At 37.9% G+C, this 23,757-nt stretch overlaps 1 protein-coding gene across 2 annotated transcripts; it reads right to left on the bottom strand.

Moving 5' to 3' along the window:
• Positions 1-592: 592 nt before the first annotated feature.
• On the bottom strand, positions 593-23,757 carry GORAB (golgin, RAB6 interacting). 2 transcript variants are annotated; one of them, XM_061382578.1, is made up of 5 exons: positions 23,580-23,757; positions 15,412-15,760; positions 13,124-13,225; positions 10,446-10,586; positions 593-2,825 (listed from the first exon to the last, which is right to left on the bottom strand). In XM_061382578.1, the coding sequence occupies exons 1-5, from the start codon at positions 23,713-23,715 to the stop codon at positions 2,366-2,368; spliced, it is 1,188 nt and encodes a 395-aa protein (XP_061238562.1). In that variant the 5' UTR covers positions 23,716-23,757; the 3' UTR covers positions 593-2,365. The 2 variants fall into 2 exon arrangements, with proteins under 2 accessions (XP_061238562.1, XP_061238563.1); XM_061382579.1 differs by lacking the exon at positions 13,124-13,225.

The raw sequence follows: 23,757 nt of genomic DNA, 5'->3' as shown, positions 1-23,757 counted from the left end.
ACAAGTGAGATAACAAAGCAATTAACTCTGAAATTACATATCACATTATTAAGAGCCTTGATAACAGCTGGAGCAGTGGAAGGAAAAGGAGTTCACCACCAGAGGAACAGTTCTACGAAGCACCCCAGTAAACTCATGGCAGGAATTTTGAGCCAATAGTTTCATTCATAGAGAATAACAATTATTGTGGATTTCTGAATTCATATACCAAAAGCCTTTCAAATGTATTTTATGATTTTAAAAGATACTAGAGCTATCCTGGAAAAGCCAGTGCATGTGGTCCTCATACCAATAAGCCCCCATTCTCATTCATTTGCTCTGTTCCTCTCACACATGGGAGACAGCTGCCTTGTACAAAACTGATGCGATATAACTTTGTCACTTATATCATCACCTGAGCACTTGGATACCACCCTGGGAAAGTCAAGCAAGGTAAAATAATGGTTTCGGGGACTTTCATAGACATATTTGAAAGCATTTCACATGTACAAACACAAATCCTGAATATGTTAGAGAGCAAACTTTTCAAGTGGAAGAATGCAGTGAGCTTCATGGCCTTACATACGTAAGAGATATATCACAAGTTTAAAACTGCAACTTTACCAGCACTTTAATATGAGCAAGTTGGCCAGCATTCCATAAGCAAAAGCTCTGACTCTCAAATTCCTCAACTGTAAAATAAGACGATTAAACTGAGTCATCTCTGAGGTCCCATCCAATTCATTTACTTCACGGTTCTCCTTCCTCCTTGTACTTTTAAGTAAAAGTATAAACTGAGAACCAGACTGTGTGCCCAGTTGCTCAGCCATGTCCAACTCTTTGCAATCCCATGGAATAGGCCGCCAAGCTCCTCTGTCCAAGGAATTCTCCAGGCAAGAATACTGGAGCGGGTTGTCATCTCCTCCTCCAGGGGATCTTCCCAACCCAGGGACTGAACCCACATCTCTTGCGTCCCCAGTGTGGGCAGGTGGATTCTTTACCATTGAGCCACCTGGGAAGCCCCTACCACATGAACAAACAGGATGCATTATTGCCACAAAGTGCTTAAGAATACACACTCAAGTGTTTAAACTTGTCACATTATAAATGCATCAGAATCATTTATTCATTAGAAAAATAAGTGTTTTGAACAATGAAGCTTTCAGTTTTTATGTACGTAATTCATAAATAAAAAACAACTATCTAAGTGTTTCTGTTCGGAGAAGTCAGTAATGGAAAGCTATAAATTCAACTCAAATTACATAATATAAAAAGCTCACCTGCATTCCTAGAAGGTAATATCTTTAAACAAACTCATTTTAAAATAGGATATCCCCAACTTTTTCAGAACTTATAATGGATACAATATTACATTTGTCTTTATCTTCTTTTATAATAGTTCTCTAAGCCTTAAAATGTAATATTTGTACTTTCAGAATTTCTGATAAATAGATCATAATTTCACGTGATAGTTACACATTCACATATAGTACAATGTAGTGGTCAAGTATTAGTGATGGTAATTAACAAATTATTGAAGTAATAAAAAAACCATCATTTTAACAATTTTAATGTTCCACGACAGGATAATTTATATCCAACATATAAAACACATACAGGTAACTTTAAGGAAAAAAATGTATCAACTTTAAATAATCAAAAGTAGCAACAAGATTTTCTGTATTATTTTCAGCCTATAGAAGGGTTTTCACTGCCTAAATTTAAGCAATGTGCTGATTAGAAAAGAGACAATATAGTAATAGTACAATTATATATACCATGGTATATTTATACATATCTATGTTTGTATGTGTGTACATGTATATCAACAGCAACTTAAGGTATCTGGTTCTTTTTGTAAACTATAACTTCCAAGTTGTATTTTACACGAGTAAGATCTGAATAGATAATTCAACCTAGTACTTTTGAAGTTTTGTCTCTCATTCTCTTTTCCACGTTAGCTTTCGTGTCTCTTTATAGATTACATGAAATAGAACTCTCATTTCCAACATTTCTCCCAGGAGAAGTTAAATAAGTTCCAGTAGATACCGATTATCATTTTTCACTTTTACATTTCGGTATTCACCTGGTCTGCAAAAACAATTAACCATGTAGTTTTTCTTCCATCCTTTAAAATCACTTGTTTTCACCCAGTGATAAGGATACAATGGAAGACCTGGATTAAAATCAAGGTGAACTATGCCCACATATAAAAAACTATCATAATCTGAGATTTTTCTAGAACCTCCAAACATGTTATACTAAAACTAATGGATTTAAAAATTAATATTGTTTTGAAGGGGCATTTATCAGAGGTCATGGCATAATATACAACAGAAAGTCTACTGAATACCCTATTTAATTGTAAAGAACAAACACAGACATTTCACGTGATAAGAGAAGCTGAAATGTCTTTTACAGCAGTTTCAACCTCTTCATTTGGCCGTTCTGGATCGAGAAGGGCAATGCTATTGGAGTTTTTCCCCTGTTCGTCTACCTTTGGGGAAGCAGCCTGGTCTTGAGGCTTTTTGTTCTCTTTAGCCAACTCTAGGGTCACGCTCTCTCCAGAAGGCTGAAATGACCTCTCTAAATGAACCACTTGTTTCCTTGCTTCTGCTTCTTGTTCACACAGCAGCCTCTCCACCTCCACCTCGAGCTCCAAAGTCTCCTCGTCAGCGTGCACATCCAGTTGTTGCATCAACTCCTCCAACTTCTTGGCCTTGCGGAGCTCGTTCTGCTGGATGATCGTACAAAGGTGTTCAGTGAGCTGCTCTTTAAGCTCAGTCTTGCGCTGCAGCTCTAGCTTTGCTGTCACATACTCTGCTTCAGCCCTGTCAAACCGCTTCCTGCAGGAGCAGATAGAAACACTGGTCTATTAATCAGCTATTGAAGGAGACAGTCAGAGGGCTAGACATAGTAACTCCAACACCAGAAAAAATGATGTATGAAGAAAATATGGCTATTAATACTTTACAAACAGCTGTCTACATGTTAGACCAAGTAGGGTACTGCTGCTGAAACTTCCACAGAATGCACATCTGGACTCTCCTAACCTAAACACATTTTCCTGTGCCCATTTTCTCTTTCCAAGGCTGTGCGTGAATGAAACCGGGCTGAAAAGTTAATTCAGTGGCGTGCTAGCTCCAGTAGGGGAAAGCCCTAATATGCAGTGTTTGTCAATTTCTGTAGTAAACCTATGATTACTACGGCCAGTTTCAAGCTACTGATGTGATATCCCTGAATGCAGAACTGGGAAGAGATACACAAACTCTCTTATGAAGCAGGGCAAGCCAGCTCTAGCATATAGCCAGTTAAATTTATGAGAGGTAAAACAGTGGATGGAGAAAGCAGAAAAATCTGTATCTCTTGACTCAATGGATTAGAAAAGGGAGAAACCTTTTGGTGGAGAAAGACATGGACAGTAGCACCTATTGCTTGGGAGAACCAAAAATGTCTCCAGATATTACCAAACGTCTCCTCAGGGGCAAAACTGCCCCCAGTTGAGAAGCCCCAGGTTGTTTTCACCCTGTCCACTCTGCAACAGACTACTGTGAGACTTTTACTAAGAAAAGTCAATTATTTTTACATATATAGAAACTACATAGGTAGATATGCCAGTCTTACTTGATGCAGGGTAATTCTACTGAGGAGGTCAATTTACGATCTCCCTTTTTTTAAATTTGCCTTTCCATATAATGTGTCGCTTTTCTTTTTGTCTAGAAGAGGTTGATTCCTCCTACCAACTAATTATTCTATTTAGTTACTACCAACAGTTGTGAAGGCTATGCTGTCTTACCTGTTGACTGCCTTACCTTGAGTGCGTGCATGCTCAGTCGCTTCAGTCGTGTCCAACTCTTTGCGATCCTATGGACTGTAGCCTGCCAGGCTCCTCAGTCCATGAGATTCTCCAGGCAAGAGTACTGGAGTGGGTTGCCATGCCCTCTTCCAGGGGATCCTTCTGACTCAGGGATCGAACCTGAGTCCCCTGCATTACAGGCGGATTCTTTACTGCTGAGCCACCAGGGAAGCCCTGCCTTACCTTACTCAATGTAATAGTAATTTCCAGTATGAGAGTTATGGCAAAAAAGAAATAGGTATGATCTCCTTATGCAAGAGTCTCTCAGAAGGAAATACAGTGAAAAATAAATAAATAAAAGGCCTTGCTTTTAGAGAATCCAGGGTTCAAAACCTACCTTTGCCATTTACAATGTGTGTACGTGTTTTGGCAAAAGCCTTTTCTGGATGTGATGAATAGATACTGAGTCATACTAGCTCAAGTACAGAGGGGGTTTTACTGCAGGATATAAGAGGCAATCTCACAGGCATGTCATCAGAATAAAGGGCTCTTCTCTTCAATGGTCAGAAACCAGAGTTTCTTTCCTTTAGGCTTTCCTATCATATTCACAGCCCAATATGGCCACCAGCTGTATGATATCAAATTCTCTTCAATCAGCGCCTCCATGTTCCAAAATTCTTTCTGGCTGGGTTGGCTTGGCTTGACTTATATCAGATTGAACAGAACCCTTAGTGCCTGGTCATGCTAGGCTCCTCAGTTCAGTTTATGGATTAAATGTTCTGGGGTTCCCATTTTTGTTATCAAGTGTGCCCCAGGCACATGTTGACATCATGAAAACAAAACACAGCCACGTTCCAGTGGAAGAGGCTGAAAAAAAGGCATGCAGTGACTAAAGATTCCAGTATGGTGAGCAGGGGTAGTTTCGTGAACTAAGTCTTGGTTTGTCTATAAAATGGTGATGATAGTAATACCTCATAGTAGTGTTAACTAAGCATTAAATAGAAAAAATAGGGCAAGTGTCTAGCCCAGTGCCTGGTAGGCATTCAAGAAACAGAACTTCCTCTTCAGAGCACCAGAATTAAACAGAACTGTTAGTATATCACTAAACATGTATCTGGGCTTCCCTGGTGGCTCAGATGGTAAAGAATTTGCCTACAATGCAGGAAACCTGGGTTTGATCCATGGGTGGGGAAGATTCCCTAGAGAAGGGCATGGCAACCCACTCCAGTATTCTTGCTTGAAGAATCCCATGGACAAAGGAGCCTGGCGGGCTACAGTCCATGGGATCATGACTGAGCAACTAAGCACACAAACAAATATTTACAATTAAACTTATGTACAATTTAAGAACTTAGGGTTTATATTTGAAAACTTTTACATAATGTTCGTTTCTCACATCTAATTTTTTTTACTGTCATCTTGTAAATATAAGAATAAGAACGAGCTGTTTTTCAACTACCCTTATGTTAAAAGAATTGTTACAAAGGAGGGTATGCTGGGTATATGGATCCCTTATTCCCATATTTTATAATATCCTAGCTATGAATGTTCTTTCATCAAGCTTGAGAGCTGACAACATTCTCTAGAGGTATATGTATCTTGTCCCTCCCCTTGACTCAAGCCCTCCTTCTCTGCAAGTCTGTGGTCAGCCTCAGTCAGTCAAAGTCAGTCAGTAAAGATTTACCAACTAGGCTCATGAATGCTGAATTGAAATAAAATTTGCTAATCGGTCCCTAGGTTTCCATTGATCTTTCACTCTGAATAAATCATTGAAGATTCTGCATTTTGTTTATTTATTTAAAGTCCTCTGGCCAGAAACATGCATATATATATACATATATATTTTTTTTTAACAGTGATTTATGTTCAAAAAATATTGATTAGTTTCACAAGCTGCACTACAAGTCTGGGGGTCAGGTGGATAATACCAAATCAGACTATGAAGACATACTTTGGAACAGAATAATAAGAGCATTATACATAATACAGTAAGACAAATTGAACTGGAAATGTAATTATAGAATCATTTTGTTATTTTAAAGGGATCTTGAATGATTTAATGAATGTTATTTAAAGGATTCTAGAAACTATCTCTTGGTTTCAGTATCCCTGAAAATTTTTTAAAACACCATTAACCCTTGGCATGCATTAGGTCCCGATGAAACTAAAAGTGTTCTTAGACCTTTTAGTTCTTTAGTTTCTTTTCTGAACAGTTCTAACTACTTGTAAGTATCAATATATCATAATGTTTATTCTTTCTTAGAAGTTTTCCAGAGAACAAAGAGAAAATTTACTTATAATATTTTGAAAAATAGACTATATTTTACAGTTACTTTATCAGTCCACTGGGCCCTTTTAGAAATCTAAGCTACATTATCGGATTGTTGAAATACAGTTTTTCCTGTTTTTTGAAACATTTGTCATTTCCTCACCCTAGGAATTACTTCCTCATTACTCATCTATTATTCCCATGTATGCTGAAAAATTAAAATAATAAGAAAATAGAGAATGATGGAATGACCTAAAAGGATGATACAATAATGAACTGCTTAGTTTCCTTACTGTTTTGCCAAAGTATTACATCACCTTTTAATAAAGTATAAAATTAGACTGGAAACATCATACTTATAATCTGCTCTTAGCTTTCACTAAACACAAGTGAGGATTATTTTTCATTTTCTGCCCAGAAGAGCACAGAAAATTTACAGAGGAGACATTTGCAGTTATTGAACGTGAAAGTGTTAGTCACTTGGTTGTCCCACTGTTTGCAACCCCATGGGCTGTAACCCTCCAGGCTCCTCTGTCCATGGACTTCTCCAGGCAAGAATACTGGAGTGGGTAGCCATTCCCTTCTCCAGGGGATCTTCCTGATCCAGGGTTTGAACCTGGGTCTCCTGGATTGCAGGCAGATTCTTTACCATCTGAGCCACCAGGGAAGCCCATTTTGCAGTTATTAGACAAATCAAAAGATGCATGTTGTGGCAGGCTAAAAAATGACCCCCCAAAGATATTCGCTTCCTATTCCCAAGAATCTATGAACATTACCTCAAATGGCAAAAGATGTGACAAAGTTTAAGATATTAAGAAGAATTTATTTTGGATTATCCAGCTGGGTACTAAATGCAACTGCATGTTTCCTTTTGAGAAAGAGGCAGAGAAAGTTTTGAGAGAAAACAGGAGGAAGCAATGTGACCTTGGAGGCCCAGAACTGAGTAGTTCAGCCACAAGCCAAGGTATGTCTTCAGCCACAAGACACCAGAAGAGACAAGGACTATATTCTTCCCTAGAGTCTCTGACAGAATGGCAACCCTGCTAACATCTGATTTCAGACTTCTGGTTTCTAGAAGCACAAGAGAATAAATTTTCATTGTTTTAAGCCACTGACTTTTCCATAATTTGTTATGGCAGTCCTATCAGATCAATATGGCTTCCCTGGTAGCTCAGCGGTAAAAAATTCACCTGCAATGTGGGAGACCTGGATTTGATCCCTGGGTCAGGAAGGTCCCCTGGAGAAGGGAATGGCAACCCACTCCAGTATTTTTGCCTGGGGAATTCCATGGACAGAGGAGCCTGGTGGGCTACAGTCCTTGGGGCTGCCGAAGCGTCAGACACTACTGAGCAACTGAGAACATTTATATGTGTGTGTGTGTGTGTGTGTGTGTGTGTGTGCGCGCGCGCGCATGTGTGGACATACACATGGCAGAGTCTATTAAACATGGAAGGCAAATAGCGAACATTGTTTTTCCTGGTATTTTGTTGTTCAGTTGCTCAGTTGTGTCCAACTCTTTGCGACCCCATGGACTGCAGCACACTAGGCTTCCCTGTCTTTCACCATCTCCTGGAATTTGCTCAAACTGAAGTTCATTGAATTGGTGATGCCATCCAACCATCTCATCTTCTGAGGTCACCTTCTCCTCCTGCCTTCAATCTTTCCCAGTATACTGAGGGTTAAAGAAAAGTTCTACAGGGAGCCACTCTCAGTTTTACAAGCTGGTCTGCGCAGCACAGGGCAGCACTGTAATCACAGCTGTGAACAGCAGCAGCCGTGACAACCCTCTCCAGCTGGCTCACTCCAAATGTCGTCTTCTCAGAGGTGTTCACCCTGACACTGCTCTACAGGAACCAGTTTTAAGGTGAATTCTGGCCTATTTGTATAGAAGAAACTTTTGTGGGCAGAACAACAGTATTTTTATTTAAACAAAGTCAAGGAAATCTCCCACAGAACCAATGAAACAGACTACCCTGGGGATTACCTTCAGTAGAAGTCTAGACCATAATACTATTACCACCAATCTATAACTGCCTAACAACCACAGCTGTAAATTTAGAAAATGTTGTCTTAATCTTCTGCTTGACACTAGTTCTAGGCTAAATACAACCCTGGTTCTAGGCTAAATTGTCTATGGCTCTCTTTGACTTAATTCAAGAGCTTATTTTTTTAAAAATAATGTCACACATACAATAAGGATATTCACAAACATCTATATCAGTGTTAGTACCATGACAAACTGTCATCTTTAGCTTGTTAAGAGATGCAACAATTTATCATGTAAAATCTTTTTACTATATAAAGTGTACAAAAATGTCATGAAAAAATACTCATATATTGGGATATTGTCTCCTTTAACCAGCAAGCCCACCTTCTTTGTGGTTCTCTGAAGGCTAAAACAATGGCATTTCTTATATAATGTTCAATGTACAAAGGCATCCTTCTCCAGCCCTCCCCTAGGACAGAATTAAAACATGATCAAATGATTTTTCTGTTGAGACATCCAGAATAATCAGAATTATTCATTTAAAGAGCTAAAAAGGCATAAAAACATTCCTCTGGCAAACTTGTTACAGAGGAAAAATGTGCTAAAAATCTGGGCTTAGTCTAATCTTAATAAAATCTTGGTTACCTCCTTAATGACCTTATTAATGGAAATGGAACCACCAGTTATCAGCTACTGATGGCATTAATTTATGCAGTTAATTAATAAAAGCAACCCATTAGGTCTGATAGCATATGGTCAAACAACAATTACAAAAATCACAAGGACACCACAAACCTCTTTCTTAAACAATAAACAGTGAATTAAAAACCACAATCAAGCATTTCCGCTTTATTAAATTGTTATATAAACATTCTGATGCTGTGGTTTACTCTGGACTAATGAGGCATTCTGATTGATTTCTACTGTTACAGAGAAAGATGCAAAACTGAGTCATTAACACAGCATTCCCTTGTGAAAAAAGACAAACCAGGATGATTAAAGCGATGTTGAAAAGACTGAAAACCCTGAAATTGGACTTAATTTTTTTGCTCTTTTATCTGTTTAAAGTTCATGTAATTCTTTACATGTGTTTGTTTTGAGAACATGCAATGATGATTTTTTCTCTTAAAAAAATGCCAGTCATTGAAACCAAGGAAACATGTGATAGCAAACTATTTTACACAGAGCATAATTGAAAAAGAGAAAAGAAAAAAACTTCAAGCTTTCAATACAGAGTGGTATTTTCCTTAAAATACTCAAAGGCTTTTAAAAAATAAACTAGATCTTTCTTTGATGAAAACTGAAATGAGAACTAGGCTAATCCTTAGACCATCTCAGATAATCAAAATTTCTTAAAGAAAGAGCACAGACTTGGTGTTAGAATAATATAGAGTTCTGGAGGAAGTCATTCAGACTTTTAAAGAGTCTCAAATGTTAAACAGCTGATGGCTTAGCAGGAGAGACCAAAATGTTAATAAATAAAGCAAGAAATCCTCTAACAGGGATATAACAAGGTTAATGTATAGGGCAGATTTAAGAGTTAATGAAGACTTCAAGAAGGAGATACTTTGATTAGACAGCATATTAAAAAGTGAGACATTACTTTGCCAACAAAGGTCCATAGAGTCAAAGCTATGGTTTTCCAGTAGTCATGTATGGATTTGAGAGTTGGACCAAAAAGAAAGCTGAGCACTGAAGAATTGATGCTTTTGAACTGTGGTGTTGGAGAAGACTCTTGAGAGTCCCTTGGACTGCAAGGAGAAAAAACCAGTCAGTTGTAAAGGAAGTTAGTCCTGAATATTCATTAGGAGGACTGATGCTGAAGCTGATGCTCCCATACTTTGGCCACCTGATACAAAGAGTTGACTCACTGGAAAAGACCCTGATGCTGGGACTGAAAGCAGGAGAAGGGGATGACAGAGGATGAAGTGGTTGGATGGTATCACCAACTTGATGGACATGAGTTTGAGCAAGCTCCAGGAGTTGGACACAACTGAGTGACTGAACTGACTGAAAACCGGAGTAGGTACAGCACCTAATACTATCGTTGTGAGGCTTAACGATGATATACATAAATGCCTCTGGCCCAGCTAACAATATACATTAACTAAATCAGACTCCTAACTCACTGAAGGAGAAGGCAATGGCACCCCACTCCAGTACTCTTGCCTGGAAAGTCCCATGGACAGAGGAGCCTGGTAGGCTGCAGTCCATGGGGTCGCTAAGAGTCAGACACAACTGAGCAACTTCACTTTCACTTTTCACTTTCATGTATTGGAGAAGGAAATGGCAACCTACTCCAGTGTTTTTGCCTGGAGAATCCCAGGGCCGGGGAGCCTGGTGGGCTGCCGTCTATGGGGTCACACAGAGTCGGACACGACTGAAGCAACTTGGCAGCAGCAGCAGCAACTCACCGAGCATATGAATAGTCGAGGCTCGCCTGATCAATCCGGTTCCTGAGGATTCCAATGTCAGCTGACACCATGTCATCTAAAGCCTGTAACTCCTTCTGGATCCTCTTCAGTTTCATGGTTTCTGCCTGGGTTCTTTTAGATCTATAAAATGAGGAACATGAGTGGAAAAATTAAAACATTTTAAAATCACATGTCCACATACAACTGAAAAAACCAATCTACTGTATATACAATATGATTATAGTATACAATTTTAAAAACTAGAAAAAAACCAGAAAAACTGAAATAAAACTAATGCTAGTAATATTTTAGTATATCTCCAAAGCAGCATTTGCACTTTTTCCTCTTATGATTCCAAATTTTATTACTATATTGTTTTTAGACACAAGAGAAAAAGTAATACTTAAAAAATAACAATAAATCATTCACTCATAGGTCTATACTCATTCCCTAAGCACTAAAAGGATGTACTTGTATAGAGAACTGGATACATTAGAGTATTGAACACAGCTTTTCAAATTCTTTAAACTCTTCTTGCAAAGCCCATTTTCATTTCAATGGACACCGAGAAGAGATGCCAGCATTAAACATCATTTCTTTGTATGTCTGAGAATGTCTATGTGGTTTTAATTTTGAAGACCCATTTCTTCAAACTTTTATTGTTTTGACTCCTCTTCTGTAGGCAAAACTACAGGTCCTCAAAATTTTTTCCAGGGCTCAAAACCAAACACTCTATTTGCCTCCTTGTTTAAGGGCAACCTCAGCCCTCTCATCACTCCCAAGTACATCATCTACCTCAGAAACAATAAACAAATACAAAGCCAACCTTTAATCACGATTTTACTTGTTTCAAAATGTCATACACATTCTCAAAGGAAAATAAAACTCTCAACAAAACCACCATACTGTGACTTGATTTCTACTCCATTATGCATTTACTCTTGTTTACTGTCTACAAAAGTTAACCAAGTGATTTTTTTATTTCAAATATTAATGATTCAGGCTTCCCAGGTGGCTCAGTGGTAAAGAACCTGTCTGCCAAACAGGAGAGGCAACAGACACAGGTTTGATCCCTGGGTTGGGAAGATCCCCTGGAGAAGGAAATGGCAATCCACTCCAGCATTCATGCCTGGGAAATCTCAGGAACATAGGAGCCTGGTGGGCTACAGGCCATGGGGTCACAGAGTGGGATACAACTGAGCACACGTGCTTTAATAACCCACTGTCCATTTATTAATAATCTAACCAGGCTGCATTTCCTTACATGTCTGTCTATAGCAGTGCTGTCTTAAATCAAAATCATATAAAGAAAAACAAGTACTGAGCCTGTAAATCTTTTTGTAAAATCTCCAGTAAACAGCCTCCCTAACCTCTTCCAAATTGAAGACTACTAAAATGCATTTCAATAATCACACTGTTTCCTTCTTGAAATGTAAGTCAAGTTGAAATTTTCTATGCTTCATGAAAGATCAAGATGTACAGTAAGAGAAAAAAAAATCATTAGTTTTAAATACATATATCCCTTTGGCAGATAAAATCCTGAATTACTCTGATACCTACTTACCGTTCTCTCCAGCCCTATGCCTTCCTCTCCCCCTGACACATACCCTAGCTTTAATGAGAAACAGTTCTGCTAGACTTTTCTGGAGATCTAAAAAAAAAAATGCCACTGAATACTTGTTGGCATTTAGTTCTCACTATTCTCAAACACTACTTTATTGACTGAGCTTGGTTTCCTAAGGCCACAGCATACCAGAAACTACAAACTAAAAGGGAAGAGTGGGTAAGGGATGGGAAAGCGGCTCAAACGGGACTGATGCTGTTCCAGGCCTGTGCAAGGCAGCAAGGGAAAAGGGACTGCTGACAAACTGGTTCTGAAGGGGAGAGAAAAGCAGAATCACACGCAATATAAAACAGCGCTCTTAAGGGTGACCTAGAGTCATGGATAAAGTTAAGTTATATCATGTATCTTTTATCAGTGGGGGCAGGATAAAATTTTAAGAAAAATGGCCATAAAAAATACAATTAAGATTTGTGGGAGTATAAGTCACTTACTCGGAATAATCTTATTCCTCTACATGTCAGATGATTAAGGCTTAGGTCAAAATTAAAACCTGCATTTGTTGCTAACTTACTTATGAAGAAAGAAAGTGAAAGTGTTAGTTGCTCAGTCATGTCCGACTCTCTGCGACCTAATGGACCGTTGCCTGCCAGACTCCCCTGTCCATGTGAATTCTCCAGACAAGATTACTGGAGTGGGTTGTCATTCCCTTCTCCAGGGGATCTTCCCAACCCAGGAATCAAACCCGGGTCTCCTACACTGCAAGCAGATTCTTCACCATCTGAGCCACCAGGGAAGCCCAATTTACTTATATCGACAGCTATTTACTGCTCCCTTATGAGTATGTAGTTGGTTAAAACTAAAAAACACTGATGATGATCTTAAGCTTTAACTGCATCTATATTCATAAATACATTATAATCTATGCTCTAAAAGCCTTAATAAATTAAGATTGGAATCTCTGTATCACTTGTAAAGCATAATTTGTTTAATAGGTCTTAAAAGTAATGACTGTAGAGAAAATGTCATTTATTAGAACAGACATAGGAAAATAAATACAGAACAGACAAAACTGATTACAGGTTACAAACAACCTCTCCTGGTTCAGGTGCCTCACCTTTCTGCAATAGCTTTAGCCAAAAGAGCTTTCTTACGTTTATTTTTCTCTTCCATTAGCCGCTGTTCTTGCTGGAGGACTTCCCAACGAGATTTTTCTTGCCTTGGGAGCAAATGTATAAAAATGAGCTTTTTGTACTTTTCCACACCTTGCCAGTCTCAGTTTCTAAGTATAAAATTCAATCAACCAGATTTTATATATATATATATATATTTTTCCCCCCCAAAAAAAGTTCTCTTAAAAGGAAGCCATCTGCAGATCATTATTTTGTTCTAATAGGAACAAAGACTATAATTTGATGTAAAGGCTTAGATAAATTGGCCCTTTGAAATCCACTATACGTATATAAGCTGGAAACCCACAAACTTGAAGCCAGAGTACTATGGCATTTTTTAGGAGTACAAAGAAACTTGTTTAAGTTAATCATGTATTATATGCAAAATAGATAGCAAAATAAATTGTCCTATAGCTAATGTCAAATCTTTTAAGAGTTTTCTGTAACAAACAATAACCAATGTTTATTTCATACATTTTTCTTTCAATTTGTTTACTTCTTTCTAGCTCTCGTTTTTAAAGAATGAAACACTACGAAATAAGACTTGAATGCTGGGCTCAAAAAAAACTCCAAAGATCTACAAACATGAATTGTCTTCCAATCTATCCAATTCTGAAATACATTAAAATTTTCTGTAAATTCACATACTTGATGTCAATGCAAATTAAACAAGGTAATGACAAAGCCTTTTGTCCCTATTACTGTCATTTCTCATAGCCATTGTATCAAAAATCTCCCTTCTGAGACCTAGTAACTGCTTGCAAAATTATCCTTTTCTCTTTATTCCTACAATCTCCACCTTAGGGCTACCATTGGTCCTTGCTCATTTTTACTGTTTGCAGGCTTCTCCTCCCCAGATCTTAGCTGCAGCTCAAACCAGTACACTCTGTCAAAGGATCCGCAGCACTGACACCTGGATGTTCTCGGTTAGTTTTATCAGAGCATCATCTCCCCTTTGGGGTCAAGGAACTCACTAGATAGGCATCTTCAGCTTCCAAGCCCTTCTTCATACTTCTTTAATTCTCTACAATTTTCTGGGCTATCATGTGCCTCTTTCAGAAAAGTGAGATGTCATCTCTGAACATTCTCTAATATATAGCTTTCCTTTTCCTCTCTTATAGCCTCAGAATTTCTCCTTTTCAACAACCATTCCCGAGATGACATTTCTTCTACGAAAATTTTCTCAAGTACCTAAAATGATAATAATAATTTTCCTAATGACATTCAATCTCAATTTTCCAATTTAAACCACCCCCCGCAACTTGTTTCAGAACTATGAGACTAGATTACATTTAAAACATTAAATGTAGGCACATTTAATTTTGGTTTCATAATTCATATGGCTTTATATCTCTTGTCAAAATGATTTCTTGGCTGTAAACCCTGGTGGGCAGGAAACACTTTAAACTTAGTAGAGAATCTGGATCAGCAGAGATTAGAAAAAGAGCTGAGATTAGATAAAACATACAACACTTTGAAAAAGAGTGACTCAGAAAATGGAAAACAGAAACAGAGACTATTCTTTCTTCCCTGTGAGTGATAAATCAGGAGAAACAAAGAAGGGCTATTCATACGTAAGTTATATAATAGAAAAAAACTGATTATAAGAATTCACAAGTCACAGAATGGCAATCACCACAAGAATGTGGCTAAACTAAATTCAGGAAGTGGTTTCTAATACCAATACAACAAATAAAGAAATCTAATGACTAATTATTTAATTTGTCCTCTCAATTCCCTATACTCTTTCCTTTGATCTTCATGTCTCTTCACAAGCACCCTTTTCTGGGTAAGTGAAGATGCTATCAGAAAGTTCAAAGAATGGGTTCAGTCTGGGGAGGAGTATCATACATATAAGAACTGGTTCTGGTGAGGGTAAAGGGCACAGACTTTGGATCCAGAGACTTGCATGTGAACCCCAACTCTATTACTTATTAGCAGGGTATTCACTTTGGGAATACGGTATCTTTTCTAAGATATCGCATCTGTAAAGTGAAAACAATGAACATGCATCCTAAGACTGTTGAGAAGACTAAATAACATAAAACATACAAAATGCTTAACACTGCTACTTATATTTAGGTCATAGCTATTTTTCAACAGTTTATTCATCACATTTCTAGGTTAGACTATCAAACAAACAAAATATTAAAACTGTATTTCTTCAAAGTTCAATGGGGAAAAAAAAAAGTAAAATGGAAAGAAAGTCTCATGGATATATAGACTTACTAACAATTCCACTTTCTTTTTTTCCAATTGGCAATCTGCTTTTAGAGGCAGAACCTCAGCATTTTTGTGAACTTCATGGGAATTCTTAAGTCCCAGTTCCTTTTGTTGACTTTCAGTACCCTGTGGTTTTCCATCACCAACAGGAGAGGTGAGTATAAGGGGAGTAGGAGGAGAAGAATATGGTCTCTGAGTATTAAATCTTTGTTTTGGTGCAGAAAGCAGCTGCTCTGGAGGTAATGAGGTTGGCCCATCTTGAAGTCCAAATTTTTGACTTTGCTCTTGAAGGGCTCTTTCTCGCTGAAGTTGTTGTCGACTTTTCTTCCCAGGGAGACGCCGCTGTGGTTCAAACGGATCTATACATAAAAAAAAGAACAGAGAAAAATTCCTTTGTGTGAGCAGCAAATAATTATAACTTCTCTAAGAAAATAAAGCATTAACATTAAACTCTAGTAATTCTGCAGGGTTTTTCTTCCCTTGTCTTCCTTAAAATTCCAGGGGAAAACCTGCCATCTTCCTGCAGAATTTGACAGTTCTCTGATCATACTGCTAATATTTAACAAAAACTATCCTACTTCTCAATTTATCTTTAAGGAAGTCCATTTCTTTGTGAGTTAGGCCTTAGAATACAAAGCAAGGTTTCATCCTGATTTGCTGTCAGAAGAATCTAGTATGACTGAAGTTGGTAGACAAATGAATTCACTGATATGTCTTAAGTTTGATTGATGGTTCTGTCTGTACTTCTGAAATAAAATGGTGTCTTTTTTCAAATGGGCTTCACCTTTCTTAAATTTTAACAGATCTTAGGGTAATTTGATACATAGGTAGACACAATACACAAAGTATTACCGAATGAAGTCTTTTAATTTTAGGGATGCTAGTTAACCCTAAATTGTTTCCTTTCATCTTCCAAACAGCCTGGGCCTACGTTCCCCAAAGTGCAGTTAGCCTTTAATCAATGTATGCAAGCTAATTTTAATAGCAGCCTGAGCAAAGCAATAGAGGAAGACAAAATAACCGGGAGAAGTCTTTTTAAAAAAGTATTATGGATTAAATGATAAGAAAGTAATTAAATGTACTTTTTGGACTGTCCATACCAGTATTAACCTTGTAGGTCAGACAACTGGAGACTCTGACTCACATTCACACTATACTTAAGATCAATAAGTGATATATTCCAATAAGTGCCCAAGAAATGACACTGATAAGTTTTTGTAAATGAACTAAATGGGGTTTGTAAAACCTAATAATGACCTCTGAAACAACATAAGCTTATTATTTACATTTCCCAAAGGAGAGTTAAAGCTTGAGAGTCAAATTTCCATTGTTGCTTTTCTCCACCTCAGTAACCTTAGGCAAGTCAACTGATTATTAATATTCTACACCTCAGTTTCTTCATCAAACTGGTTGAAAATTTACTTGCTTTACTTAACTCAAGGAGTTGATGTAAGAATTAAATGAAATATGGGAAGAAAATATTTTCAAAAGACATATAATCAAAAGTAAAATGTTATTGCTATTGACTTTAGCCAGAATCACAAGTAGTGTACTATATCTTGCAACAGAAACCTATTCTAGGCTACTGATCTTTATTCACACCATCAGAAAATGTCATTGAGCCTGCTTACCTTTCAGTTATACTTGTTAGTTGAATTATTAATATCTCTCTGAAAGTCAGTAATGCAGCTTCCATTTTATTTTGCATTTTCACAGAACCTACCTATGAGATTAAAAATGCTAATTTTTAAACTCCCAAACAACAAATCAGGTCACTTAAGAATTAAACAAATGACAAAAAAAACCTTTTGGAACTAGTAAGTCATTATAGCAAGGTTGCAGAATATAAGATTAATATACAAAAACCAATCACTTTCCTAGCAGCAATGAACAAGTGGAATTTGATATAAAAAACCACAGTTACATTTATGTTAGCATTCAAAAAAAAAAAAGAATTACTTAGATATAAATCTAACAAAATATGTACAAGATCTAAGAGGAAAACTACAAAATTCAAATGAAATCAGGGAACTAAACAAATGGAAAGATATTCCACATTCATGAATAAGAAGATTCAACATTGTCAAGATGTCAATCAGTTCATCCTAAACTCATCTATAGATTCAGAGCAATACCAATTAAAATCCCAGCAAGTTATTTTGTGGATACTAACAAACTGATTTTCAAGTTTATACAGAGAGGCAAAAGATCCAGAATAACCAATAAAATATTGAAGAACAAAGTTGGACTGGCACTACTTGACTTTAACACTTACTATAAAACTATAGTAATCATGACAGTGGGAATTAGCAGAAGAATAGAATAAAGATCAATGGAATAGAATAGAGAGCCCAGCAATAGGCCTATTTTAATACAGTCAACTGATCTTTGACAAGGGTGCAAAGGCAATACAATAGAACAAAAATATTCAACAAATGGCACAAAAATACATCTAGACACAGACCTTATACCTTTCACTCAAAATGGATCATAGACCTAACGCAAAACTCAACTATAAAACTCCTAAAAGACAACACAGGAGAAAATCTAGAAGATGTCAGGTATAGCAGTGAATTTCAGATATAATACCAAAAGAGATAACTGATAAACTATAGTTGATGAAAATTAAAAACTTCTGCTCTGTGGAAGACAATGTCAAAGGAAGAGAAGACAAGCCACAAACTGGAAGAAAACATTTGCAACTGACACATCTAATAAAAGACTGCTATCTAAAATATACACAGAACTCTTAAAACTCAACAATAAGAAAACAATCTCATTAAAAAATGGGTCAGAAACCTTAACAGATACCTTGTCACCAAAGAAGATATACACATAACAACTATGCATATGAAAAGAATCTAAACCATATACCACAGGGAAATGCAGATTAAAATGAGATACCACTACACAAATAGCAAATGGCAAATAGATGGGGATCCAATGGAAACAATGAGACTTCATTTTCTTGAGCTCCAACATCACTGCACATGGTGACTGCAGCCATGAAATTAAAAGATGCTTGCTCTTTGGAAGAAAACTTATGACCAACCTAGACAGCATATTAAAAAGCAGAGACATTACTTTGCCAACAAAGCTCCATCTAGTCAAAGCTATGGTTTTTCCAGTGGTCATGTATGGTCATGTATGGATGTGAGAGTTGGACTATAAAGAAAGTTGAGTGCTGAATAATCGATGCTTTTGAACTGTGGTGTTGGAGAAGACTCTTGAGAGTCCCTTGGACTGCAAGGAGATCCAACCAGTCCATTCTAAAGGAGATGAATCCTGAATATTCATTGGAAGGACTGATGCTGAAGCTGAAACTCCAATACTTTGGCCATCTGGTGTGAAGAACTGACTCATTTGAAAAGACCCTGATGCTGGGAAAGATTAAAGGCGGGAGAAGGGGATGACAGAGGGTGAGATGGTTGGATGACATCACTGACTCAATGGACATGCATTTGAGTAAACTCTGGGAGTTGGTGATGGACAGGGAAGCCTGGCATGCTGCAGTTCATGGGGTCACAAAGGATCGGACATGACTGAGGGACTTAACTGAACTGAACCACTACACAACCATTAGAATGGCCAAGAATCTGTAACACAGAGAACATTAAATGAGGGTGAGGATGTGGAGCAACTTGAACTCTTTCATTGTTGGTGGGAATGCAAAATGGTAGTCACTTTGTAAGACAGTTTGGTGGTTTCTCATAGAACTAAACATTTCTTAACATATGATTTAGCAATCGTGTTCTTTGGTATTTTTAATGAGATAAAAACTCATCCACACAAAAACCTGAACACGGACGTTTATAGAAGCTTAATTCATAACTGCCAAAACCTGGAATCAACCAAGATGTCCTTCAGTAGGTGAAGGGATAAACTGTGGTACATACAGACCAATGGAATATTATTCAAAGCTAAAAATAAAAGATATCAGCTATCAAGCCACACAGAGCATGGGGGAACCTTAACTGCATACTACTAAGAGAGAGACAACAATCTGAAAAGGCTATATACTGTATGATTCCATCTATATGACATTTTGGAAAAGGAAAAACTATGCAGACAGTAAAAGGATCAGTAACTGCTAAGGTTTAAGGAGAGAAGAGAATGAACAGGCAGAGAAAAGAGGATGTTTAGGGCAGTGAAAATACTCTGTATACTATAATGACAGATACATGACATCATGCATTTGTCCAAACTTGTGGAATGTATAACACCAAGACTGAACCCTAATGTAAACTACAGACTCGGGTGACTATGATGGGTCAATGAAAGTTATAACAAATACGTCAGTCTGGCGGAAGACGTTGATACTGGGGATGGCTATGTACCTGCTGGGGCAGGGACTATCTGGGAAACCTCTGTATCTACCTGTCAATTGTGCTATCAACCTAAAACTGCTCTTAAAAAATTCAGTCTTTAGGAAGAATTAGGGGGAAAAAATAGGAACATACTCTTTTGCATACTTTTTGGGGGGCTGCAAGTACCAAGGAGGATGTGGCCAACTGGGAGCACACGTATAGTTTAAAGGGGACAGTCCATTGGCCACCTCTAACCCACACCGTGGACTATACAGTCCATGGAATTCTCCAAGCCAGAATACTGCAGTGGGTAGCCTTTCCCTTCTCCAGCTCTTCCCAACCCAGGGATCAAACCCAGGTCTCCCGCATTGCAGGCAGATTAATTACAAGCTGAGCCACCAGGGAAGCCCTTAAAGATGGCAGCTGTCACTAAAAAATTTAGGTCCATGTTATCAGACATTTGGATTTTTCACTAGAAAAATTCAGATTTTTATGTAAAATATAGAGAACTGTATCAATCAAGAAAATCTAGGTTATGCTATAGGGGCAAAGAACCCTGGAAACTTTATGGTTTTAAACAACAAAGGTTTATTTCTTATTAACGCCACGTGCCAATTGAAGGCCAGCAGGGGCTTCCTGCTGATCAGCCTCTCAGGGCTCCAGGCTGACTATCCAGTCAGAGTTTGCTAGCCCCCAGGGCAGGTGAGAAAAGAGCTTAAGGAGGACTTGGTTTAGCAATTAATTGCTCTGACCCAGGAGTGACATAACACTTACACTTACAATTCAATGCAATTCAATGCTGAACTAGCACTAGGTCTGATACAAAAACAAGGGCAACAGGAATATACTGGGAAGAGAAGTGAACCAGAAATAATTTCCCCAGTATTAATTTAAAAGAAGTTTTAAGATTAGATAATCCAAAAAGGGGGGAGGGGTCGAAAAAATGAACATTTTTGGCTTAAATCAAGCCAGTGGGCTGAGTTTGTGATCTTGGCTATACATCCTTTAATCAAGCCCTGCTTTCCCCACCCAAGATAATCATCATTTGAATTGTATGTTGATCATTCCCTTCCTTTCCTTTTTATGTCATACTGTGTCTACAAATACTTCTTTTAAATGTTATATTATTTAGTTATTTTAACTTTACATAAAGGGTGTCATGCAGGATATAATCTTCTTTAACTTAATACGATATTGCCATTATTCATCCATGTTGTTCATGTCGCTGTAGCCATTTAATTTTAATGCTGTATAATACTCTATTGAGAGTATTCTCTAAGAGTCTATTAATCTTCTACTGATGGAAGCATTTATTGCCAATGCTCACTTCACAATCTTCTCCCGCTATAGTGATAATGAACTATGACAGCACCAAATCATGGTGTGTAGTGGCTATATGGAACAATCACCTCTTAGCCCATGTTAGACATGAAACTAGAGTGAAAAATAACCTTTACTATTTCAAACAACTGATATTTCAGGGCTATATGTTACTGCAGCTTAACCTGGCTTAACCTGACTTCACTATTATCAATAGTTTTGAAACTGCATTTGCCCCTTCTTGATCATATTCCCTTGCCTTCCCACCATCCTAAATTTTGTGTTTTATTCTTTTAATTTTTAAATCTATTTCCTATATTCCTAAATGAATATACCTGCTTTGTATGATTTTGAGCTTCTACTAATGGTAGCAGACTGTATATATTCTTCTGCAATTTGCTCTTTTCACATGTTAAGTCGATGAAATTTATATATGCTAATACACGCAGCTTGTAGTTCAATTCCCACTAGCTGTATAGTAGCCCAGTGGATGATTATACCACAATTTATTTATCCGTTCCCTTGTTAATGAACACTAGGTTGCTTCTAGCTTTTTAATATTATGAACAATATATACAAGAGTATGAGGAACATTTTTGACTTTCCCAGATGCCCTATGGGCTTCTCTAGACTATTGCTGTCTTTATTTTTGCTGACAACCAACTCTATCTTCATAGATTATTTAAATACATTTTTAAGGCTGGAGAACAGCTGGAAGGAGCATTAAAATAAAAGATTCAGCTCTTTTAGTTTTATAAATGAGAAATCCAAGACAAAAAGATTTAGAGGCAGAGCTGTGAGATCTACTATTTTCAATCACTGTGGTTGGCTGAGTATACAAAATGTTGAAATGTTTTCTTAAGATAGTCAAAGACTAGTTGTTGTCTATGTTCTAACATCTCAGTGAAATGATAGGTCGTAAAGTTAAGGTCCTTCATCCCCTCTCCATCCCAAATTATGGAGATATTTAGAAATGTACTTTCAAATAATAAATCCAATGTCAATTCGGAGAAGGCAATGGCAACCCACTCCAGTACTCTTGCCTGGAGAATCCCAGGGATGGGGGAGCCTGGTGGGCTGCCATCTATGGGGTAGCACGGAGTCGGACACAACTGAAGTGACTTAGCAGCAGCAGTGTTCAATTTAGCATTAAGTCTTCCTTCCCTGGGCAAACTCACCTCTACTAACACACAATCTCTCTGAAATACTGCCAAGCTCCATCCAACCACCAGCAGAGTAACATTTCTGTTAATTCTGTAGCAAGCTCTGGTACAACATCTACTATTACATTACATTATAGTTTGTATCTTCAGCAGACTATAAGCTCTTTGAAGGCAGGGATGAAACTCTGATTATATCAGCATCCCTAATACACCCTTAACTTTGGGTCAGATCAGAGGCAGGGTACTAGTACCAGGAATGTCAGTTAATTACAAACTTTAGTGTAACTTTTATGATTCAGCTTTTAAAGGTCTCTGGATCAGTCAACTTTTTCCCGATCCGTATAATCTACACTGCTATCACATTACAAATTTACTTCCTTTTCCACTCCTCAGGCCTAGATTATCTTCACCACCATACTAAAAACAAACAAGCTGACCTGAGCAACATCCAACTTTTTCTCACACACTATAATAAAAGAATAGAAGGGATTATTAATTTTCCCCCAGAATGTGTAAGTTATGGGACCAAGAGTGGTGTAACTCACAGAAGTACCATGTACTAGCAAGATCACTATATACAACTTTATAAAATTTCAATCACAAAGCACAGGTTATATTACAAGTTTCTCACCAAATATCAGCAAACTTAATTCCCTCATTAAAAAATAACAAAACAGTGAAAGTCCATTTAGTGATTACACTATAAAGATGGAGAAGCAAGCACAAAAATTTAGCTTACACTGAAGTCAGTAGATATGCATGTCTATAGATTGATAGGTAGATAGATAGCTATACATTTCACACCTAATCTCTCAAAGACCCTTTTGGTTTGCTGACTCTCAAGAGTTGGAAGGAACTGCAAAAATCATCTGGCAACCAGAAGTGAATGCAAGACTCCAGATGTATCATGACAAACTGAAACTTTCTGCATTTATTCAGATCCCTGTGCTTCCTTTTCCCAATCACAGTCTGCTTCTATAAATACACCACAATTTAACTCTAACACGATGTGTGCCCCTCCTTCCTTTACTCTGACCCCAACCCTCCAACCACTGATCTGTGCAGCAAGCCTCCTACAGGTCACTTCCTCTCCCAAGTCCCATTTCTTTCCCAGGAAAAAGTCAAATCCCTGAAATAGATGCCTTAACTCTCTTTTTAAAAAGTAGATCTCAGTCTCGTGGGTCTGCCACACACCCCCACCGCCACCTCAGCCGTGGCTCCAAGTGCATCCAGCTCCCGAGCCCCCCTCAATCCTGTCCTCCTACTTACAGCTCCCCGTCCCTAACACAGGTAACCCTTTTCCCCGCCCCCTTTCGCTCAAAAACTGCAGCCCCGCCCCTTTCCTTAACAGATCGAAGAATTAAAGCTCTGTAGACCCGTCCCTTTACCTTTAGTCTGCTTTAGTCGCCTCAGCTCCTCCTCAGAGAAGCCGGCCCAACCCTGCGCCATCCGCCTTGGCTTGCCAGCACGCCTAGTACCCCAAACCTCTGAGCCCCGACTGCCAACACGACTACCCAGACACATCCGGGTTCTTCTCCTGCCGCGGCGGACCAACCAATCAGCGCA

Source organism: Bos javanicus, chromosome 16 (genome assembly GCF_032452875.1).
Source record: "Bos javanicus breed banteng chromosome 16, ARS-OSU_banteng_1.0, whole genome shotgun sequence".
In the NCBI taxonomy this organism is placed as follows: Eukaryota; Metazoa; Chordata; class Mammalia; order Artiodactyla; family Bovidae; genus Bos; species Bos javanicus.
The sequence above is the reverse complement of the archived record's forward strand: the minus strand, read 5'-3'. Positions and strand labels throughout refer to the sequence as shown.

Excerpts from the sequence above, each read along its gene's own strand:
- GORAB (XM_061382578.1), bottom strand. The coding sequence starts at position 23,715 with ATGTGTCTGGGTAGTCGTGTTGGCAGTCGGGGCTCAGAGGTTTGGGGT. Across the intron at positions 10,587-13,123 it reads GCTAAAGCTATTGCAGAAAG|ATCTAAAAGAACCCAGGCAG; the intron begins GTGAGGCACCTG and ends CTCATTTTATAG. Across the intron at positions 2,826-10,445 it reads CTCGACTATTCATATGCTCG|GAAGCGGTTTGACAGGGCTG; the intron begins GTGAGTTGCTGC and ends CTGCTCCTGCAG.